This window comes from Haliotis rufescens, unplaced genomic scaffold (assembly GCF_023055435.1).
Source record: "Haliotis rufescens isolate VD_foot unplaced genomic scaffold, xgHalRufe1.0.p SCAF_1, whole genome shotgun sequence".
NCBI classification, from domain to species: Eukaryota; Metazoa; Mollusca; class Gastropoda; order Lepetellida; family Haliotidae; genus Haliotis; species Haliotis rufescens.
In genome coordinates this window covers 77,642,756-77,650,589 of record NW_025963779.1, presented here as the reverse complement: position 1 = coordinate 77,650,589, position 7,834 = coordinate 77,642,756, and the positions used below count along the sequence as shown (strand labels likewise).

Here is a 7,834-nt window from a genome sequence, read left to right as displayed (position 1 = left end):
TTTTGCAGGCAATGAAATGGAATGGAAGACTGCCAGGATTGCATGTATCTAATTAATTAAGTGTCTGTGACTCATGTTTGGCAAGGGTGTTACATTCACCTTTTATAAATTACTTGGTCTGAACTCTCTTTCAAAGTCCCACAGTTTTCTTTCTTTATGAGATTGCTGACATGGTAAGCAATGGTCCCCTGACATTAGGCAAACCGCATTGGAGAAAGTTGAGGAAAACACTTGATCTTATGTATCAATCATATTGATCTTACATCATGGATGTACGTAACCATCGTAACCATCCTTGAATACAGCTCTAGTTTATCTGTACACGTGTCACAATGAATGAATGAGTGTTGTAGCAATATACGAAAGGTACATGTATTCCAAAAACAGAGTAAACAAACAATTACTTATCTATGATTATTCTCTTTATTTACGTGCACAATGAAATCAGCCTACAACAATAATTACGGGTGTCATTGTGAAAAGTAACATTACTTTCCTTGAACATTAACCCTGGGCTAAGTGCGTGCGTGCGTGCGTGTGCGTGTGTGTGTGTGTGTGTGTGTGTGTGTGTGTGTGTGTGTGTAAAATCACAAGTTTTGTAATTGAGAAGATCAGGAACCTCTATTAAACATCGAGCTTTTCTTGACACTTGTCTGATTCCATGTCAATACTAACCGGAAGAAACAACAAATAAGGTGTTTTAATTTTTTGGTTAGCGGATCTGCCGAGCCATAGTTCTAACAAAAGTAATAAAACTTTGCTGTAAAAATCCCACACCTATATTTTAAAACAATCACTTCGAGCAGCCTTTATCTTTAAATATTTTCCTGAATTACACCTGGTAAATGTCAACTGTGTTTTGACATTACACCTTGTTAACATGATCCCCATAATGTCTATTTATCGTTTGAGACGAACAAACTTAATCGTCATGTCAGAATGTCTCGGCACTATCCAACATTGCAAACAGATATTATCGATGATCTCCAGTACTTAAGGAGAGTTCAGTGTAAAAATAGATTAAATTATCCCATGCTAACAAGTCAAGGAAACATGGAGGCCGTGGTTCTTCCTGGCCTTCTGAAGTGAAATACAGATGCAGTGGTCTTCTTCATCCTTGGTCTGTCAAACATTGACGCTGTTGTTTTTTTCATCCTTGGTCTTTCAAACATTGATACTGTTGTTCTGCCACGAGGTTGTCTTGACATCATCGTCGGCCGTGGCATCATCGATGCTGTTGTAGGCCCTCTTGAGTTGAGCGCAGAAGCGGCATTGGTCACAGCAAAGATGGACGCTGACGTCAAACCGCGCGTGCGCACTGGCGTCTCGGTGGCAATACCATTACATGTTGCACAGCATAGGAAGTCCCTCAAGATCGGGGTGGAGCAGGAATTGGCATTACACAGGACATCCGGATCATCTCCAGCGGGGCAGTTCTCTGTAAATATACAGACAGTCTACGATTATTGATCGGAACAATGTCATCAATTTAACAAAGGGTTATCTTTCAGAAATGAAAAAACATGTGGCCTTACCAGGTGATTCGGAAATAGTCATAGCGGTTATATCAACGTTCGGGGTTTTAAGTTTGAAGTAAAAGAAAGTGTTCTTAATTTCGGCGATAGTAAATGTATGGTCGGTTTGGCAATGGAAACCACAAGAAGAACATACCCAATTCAGTGCAATAAGCATTGTGTAGTGTCTTGCCGAATTGTAGTGAGAAAGTTTAATATGTCAGTTTTTCAATCAAATATGCATGAACCGTTATCAATGTAACCACGCTACTTCAAACTACACATTTGAAAATATATTTTAGAAAGTGGAGACAACGTCACCCTTTTGCTACTTTCACATCAAGCCATTAAAGATTGCCTTCGAAAGATATTTATTCCTTCCAAATTTAATTTCTTCTCCTATATGAAACCTCAAATGATTATCTCCTAGTCGAAAAAAGGCAGATGGCACGTCCTCTGTGAGATTCACAGCTACTGCAGATAGTTTCAAAAGCGATAACTTAAAAAAAGATTTAAATATATCAATGAAATTCGTATATATAGCCAAACGTTTTTTAAAAGATCCGAGTGTAATCTACATGAGAAACAAAATCCGATTTATTAGTTATATACATGTGTTTTTAGCTGCAGATAGACAGTGACTTTACTCGTGTTTGTTGACGATATTTTATCACGTTTTCTGAGTTTATGTTAATATTTGTTGATAACATTCTTTGTAAGATACACTCTTTCACCAAAGTGGGTGGTTAATGAGAAATACCACTGATTGACAGACAGTATTATAGTGGAGTGGACTTACCCGGTGTGGGAGGAGCGGCCCCCGAGACGACACATTGTCCTAACTGACACCACTGCAACAAACACAATGCTCGATGATTGACACATGTACGGTATTTTTGTCATCTGGGTAAAGGTACGCTTAACTGCACCATTATCATTTCTGAACGCTCTATTTTTATTTATATCTAAATGTTTTTTGTGATACCTTTTTTAAAGAAAACTTTGCGAACACGACGCAAAACCATAAATAATTACATATCAACTGTGATGATATATTATGGTGAGACTTGTTGAGATCTCTAAGAATGCAATATTTGTTTCAGATATAATACAGTAAAATAGTTTCAGTGTCAAATTAGAAATCTGAACAAAAAATGACGGCAAGATTTTCAACCTTTCTATTTCCACAGGATGTGCCATCGTGAGCGGGTATAGAGAAACAGAACCGAGAGCCTGGATCGTCACAGAACATCGACCTGCACATGTCGTCAAATGTCCTTTCCTCGCCCATATACAGATCCTGTAACAGAGATCACTATGTAAAGAAAGGGGAGAGATGAACCTCTTGCAACCCCGACGGACATTCTGAACAAGCCAATACTGGTGCTTCATACCTTGAAGAGTGTTTGCGCTGATAAGAAGCAGTAGATCGCTCCTAGGTTAATGATTGTAGTTTTGTCAAACTGATACACCAGCACGTCAACTGCAATGAGCTTTGAGTCGTATGTTTATGTCAAATTGCAATCTTTTTTTATCATGCGTATATACCTACCCTACAGAGCTTTGATCCAGTTCCGAGAAATATCTCACATTGTACATCGGCTGGGTACTTCTGACCAAACGGCTCAGTGAGGAAGGGAGATAAGTTCAGTGGACTTCCGGTCACGGTTCGCGTGCAGGATGCAGATGATCTGTGAATAAAACAGAAGGCAATGTGTTTAATGGGTATCATGTATTTACCATAATATCCTAAACACCGACATGATGTTTATTGAATCCTGTCTGTTGCTTATAACTTTTCAAGCGCCATTTATTAGTACGTAAACGCCATTAGATTACTAAGATAACAAATATGATCATATAGCAGCAAGTAGCATGTAACATTACATATCAAAATGGAGGAATTGTAGAGTCAAATAAATGCCTAAGGCTTCGGTTTCATTCGGTTTCAGCGATAGTTTGATACATCATTCGACCACCTCCGGGGTGTAGTGGTAGAGCGCCCGCCCGGAGAGCGGAAGGTTCGGGTTTCGATCCCCGGCCGTGTCATACCAAATATACGTTAAAAGATGTATACATGCATGTCTGTATATGAGTGCAATAATCTTGGACGCGACGTTAAGTCACCTTGATGCATCATAACCCTGCTCTACTGCAATGAGGTTTACCTGGCCAAAAATACTCTGAAGTAGGCAATGGAACAGGTGGAGAAGAGCCAAGGGTTGGACGCCTGGCTCCGTGGGGGAATACCGAGGGACGGGGCCATGATGAATTTGGCGGTGCCGTCACAGCTGTTGCCGTCACCGTCGTGAAGAGCAGAGAGTCTGTGGACAGGAGCAACAGTAAGACTATGTCTGTAAGTGAATAATGTTTATGGCCACTAATGTCCCAGATCTTCTGTTCTCTATGGCTTATTTAATCTTCATTATGGAGATGTTTAATCTTCATTATTGCGATGTTTAATCGTTCAATGAAACTGATAGGTAAATTATTTGTTGGTTTATCACACCTTCATGTCAGAATGATGAGACCTGACTGGATCACATGATCTTGATAAACTGTGTATCCCGCATTGGAGCGTAATAAATTTCTCAGCGGTGGAATAAATCTCTTATACCCCGCCACGAGCAAGTCTGAACGTGGATTTCTGAGAGGCAGAATAAATCCCATATACCCCGCTTCAAAGCAAAAAGCCGCACGCTTTTTCCGAGTCAGTGGAAGTCACGTGACATTAGCGCAAGTTAACTTCAGCTCAATCGAACAGCTGTCTTCTATCGATTTTGTATATGTTTGAAAGTATCCTTAAAACATGTTGGTAAGATAATTTCGCTGTGCAAATACAATATAATGTAAAAATGGAGAACATGCTCGTAGCGTTTTATGCCCCATTATGTAGCAATTACACCACAGGGTACACCCAAGAATGGTCCCTACATCTTTATTATAACCGACCCGTGAAGATCCGGGGTAGAATAGGTCTTCAGCAACCCATGCTTCCCGTAAGAGGTGACTATGCTTGTTGTAAGAGGCGACTAACAGGATCGGGTGGTCAGGCTCGCTGACTTGGTTGATGTATGGGATTGATCCCAATTGCGTGGATCAATGCTCATGATGTCAATCACTGGATTGTCTGGTCCAGACTCTATTATTTACAGACCGCCGTCATATAGCTGGAATATTGCTGAGTGCGGCGTTAAACAACAAACAAACAACAATCATTGTAACCATCGAAATCTTCGGCGTGACTTGCGGACGTTTTAACCACTGAGCTAGTAGGCACTTACGCATGCCCAATCTCGTGGGCGATGATGCCAGCAGTCGACTCGCTCCTGATGTCTTCCGAGATGGAGCCTGATCTGACGTTACACACCCTGAACGAGGCTATACCTATGTGGAGAAGCAGTATAAAAATGTCGTACATATAACGCTGATGAATGTAGGTAAAGGTAGACTGATCCACAGTTTTAGGGAATGAACAATCTAGGTTGTTGGGTGCAGGTCGAGTGGAACATCTGCTTAACTTGAAACTAAATGTACGTTTGAGTAATAAAGGCAGCGTCTGTAAAATCCCATGTTACTGCAGTACTTTGTGTTTAACAGTGAGCTTCTTTGGTAATAGTTTGCTTGACACTTCTAAAATGTATTTACTGCCCGACTGATATTCATTCAGAATGACCAACTCTGATGCCCATTGCTTGACCAACCTATTCTCCACGTAGCTTAGCCATAAACATAGACAATGTGCTTTTGTCTGGTACCCATATCCATACTATGTTGACAGTTAAATATGTGAAACAGAATCTACATCTTAGACCTGACAATAACTGCCCCATCATAAGATTTGAGAAAACATCAAACTGATGTTAAGAGACTTAAATCAAACTTGTTATGACTGTCGATTGACCCGAGCCTATCGCCAACCACCTTTAAGTTATTGACAACTCTACTATCCACACATAAACATGACATATGTGACAAAGCTTAATGCATTTCCCAACGACAGTGGAAGACCTGCGTACTGTAGTGTTGTGATAGTTTACAGAAAACATTCTCTTACCTGCCGTGGATGTGCTTTCGCCCCGAACCAAATCGTATCTGCAGATAAATAAAAGTGACAAAACCCTTTCCATATTCATAAGAAAACTCTGCCAAAAGCTAAGTCGATTGTATGGTTCTGACTATATCATGAGCATGTGTTTAGGAATCACTATCAAACAGTGATGATACCAGGTGTTAGCGAAAAGGTGAGCGTACTCTGTGACACCGATGGCACCCATCACAAACACATGCAAAGGCAAGTAATAGTTGAAACAGAAATAGAAACAGAAGCAGAAACAGTAATAGTTGTCATAGACACACACCGACAAATGGTTGAGTGAGTGAGTGAGTTGGGTTTAGCGCCGCTTTTAACAGTATTCCAGTTATATCACGGCGTGTCAGCTTAATGTGGGAGGAAAGCCCGAAGTGATGCAGGTCCCAGACGTTTACAACTTCGGTGAAACCCACGAGCACGGATATGGTGCTGACAAACCTAGAAACATAATCGGGGCGAACCGGGATTCGAACCCACAATCATAGGTTTCTGGCGTGCCCAAGGGACGCAACTCCGCACAGCGAATCCCGGCGCCTTAGACGACTGGGCCACCCGTGCCCCCGACAACTTGTTGACCATATGAGATTACATATAGAGTTGACTAGGGAAATGCCATCTCCACGATGAGTGAGTGAGTACATATTGTTTAACGCCATTTTCGCTAACATTCTACTGGTAGCTATATCAAGTCGTAAGTTTATATGAATTCAATAACTTACGGTATCATGTAACGCATAGTGTTATCAATGCGGTAGGCCGATCCGATAAATATGCCAATGAGGTCATCTGCAGGAACTACTTGTTTCAAATAATGTTCTAAGCTCCTTGTTCATCAATGTGGTGCCCACCTGCTGGGACACTGCATGACTAGCACTGAAAGGCTAGATGGCGCTTTCACGGAACTGCCCATGTAAACAAACCTGGCTGCAAATCCACTCACGTATTCCTACGTTTTCGTAATTTACGTTAGTATATGTATTAAACTCCGATCATTTTAATATTGACAAAATATGTTAAAGGGATTATTAGCCTTATGTGTTTCAATATCGCAAATATCATATGTTAGGAATAACAAGAATGGAATATGCTAATTAAAGGAATAATTCAATTTCTATTCCTAATAGTGATATATAGTCCATATTTTCTTCATGTCAATAAAAGAAGCTTCATCTTAATATACGTTCGGAACCGATGTGCTGCTTGTTCTTAAGCATCACTTAACACACCATTAATTACATCTGCTCCACTGAACAGCTGCCCAATTGTACAAACGTTGTAAAACAATATTCATTCACGTCATTTATAACCACGGCAATGAGAGAAATAAAGTCAATTAAAAACACATTAGTTACATGCAAAGTTAATGAGAGTTAATAGGTAGGATTGTCGGTGTGAAGTTAATATGAATACCCTGTAATAATGAAGGTATGATCGTAGGGAATCCCCGCTATAACGCCGCCTGTGATCAACAAGAACGCCTCCAGACTGTCCAGTGCTCTGTCTGCGTCAATCCGGTTACTGACGTTCAGGTTCTGTGTCCATGGCGACTGGAGAGGGTTCTGTGACGAAGCATGATTGGAGTGAGTGATTGGGTGCGTTTGTGAGGTTTTACGATAGTCAACGCCACCTAAATGGGCTTCACACCTTGTCCTCCATATTGAAACAAGCCCGGGTATTGAAACAGCCTCCTAAACTGCCTCCACAAGTCTGACAAAAAACATATTTAAACCAAACAAACAAAACAAAAAATTAATGTCAGCAGAAAGGTCCCATAACTCGACATGTATTTAACATTCCAACTTGGCGTCAGTAATTCTATCGGTGAAACAAGCGCACCAAACATTGTTCTTACTTCTCCGGAGAGTTACAGGAGATGAAAGGGTTAGGGTCTAATCTTCAGGCTTCACGCAGTTTTCCTTACATTTCACTCGTCGCCTTTCTGAAACTGTGTACGCTGAGTCCCGAATAACAAAAAACAATAGATAACAAACTTCTGGAACAAAATGCACCGTGGTTCTATCGTTTCGCTTCCTCGACAACACGGTGCATATACTCTGCTTCACAACTACTCCGTTGATAACACGTAACAGTTAACTACGGTTATAACGAACTCAAAGGGACCACTAATTTTAGTTCGTAATAACCGTAGTTCGTTATAAGCATATATACAGCATATTTACAACAAATGGCCGGGACTAAAAAATAAGTTCGTTATATCGGTCGGTTC

At 40.7% G+C, this 7,834-nt stretch overlaps 1 protein-coding gene across 1 annotated transcript in view; it reads right to left on the bottom strand.

Annotated features, from left to right (window-relative positions):
- Window positions 1-469: 469 nt before the first annotated feature.
- LOC124147870 (A disintegrin and metalloproteinase with thrombospondin motifs 18-like) overlaps window positions 470-7,834 on the bottom strand; it is a 64,494-nt gene continuing 57,129 nt past the window's right edge. The window contains exons 7-14 of the mRNA XM_046518682.2: window positions 7,018-7,166; window positions 5,572-5,609; window positions 4,799-4,901; window positions 3,683-3,838; window positions 3,067-3,205; window positions 2,689-2,814; window positions 2,314-2,365; window positions 470-1,438 (exon numbers count right to left, since the gene is read on the bottom strand). Of these exons, the coding sequence (XP_046374638.2) occupies window positions 1,044-1,438; window positions 2,314-2,365; window positions 2,689-2,814; window positions 3,067-3,205; window positions 3,683-3,838; window positions 4,799-4,901; window positions 5,572-5,609; window positions 7,018-7,166 (1,158 nt within the window). The 3' untranslated portion in view covers window positions 470-1,043. The remainder of the gene's footprint in view (window positions 1,439-2,313; window positions 2,366-2,688; window positions 2,815-3,066; window positions 3,206-3,682; window positions 3,839-4,798; window positions 4,902-5,571; window positions 5,610-7,017; window positions 7,167-7,834) is intronic.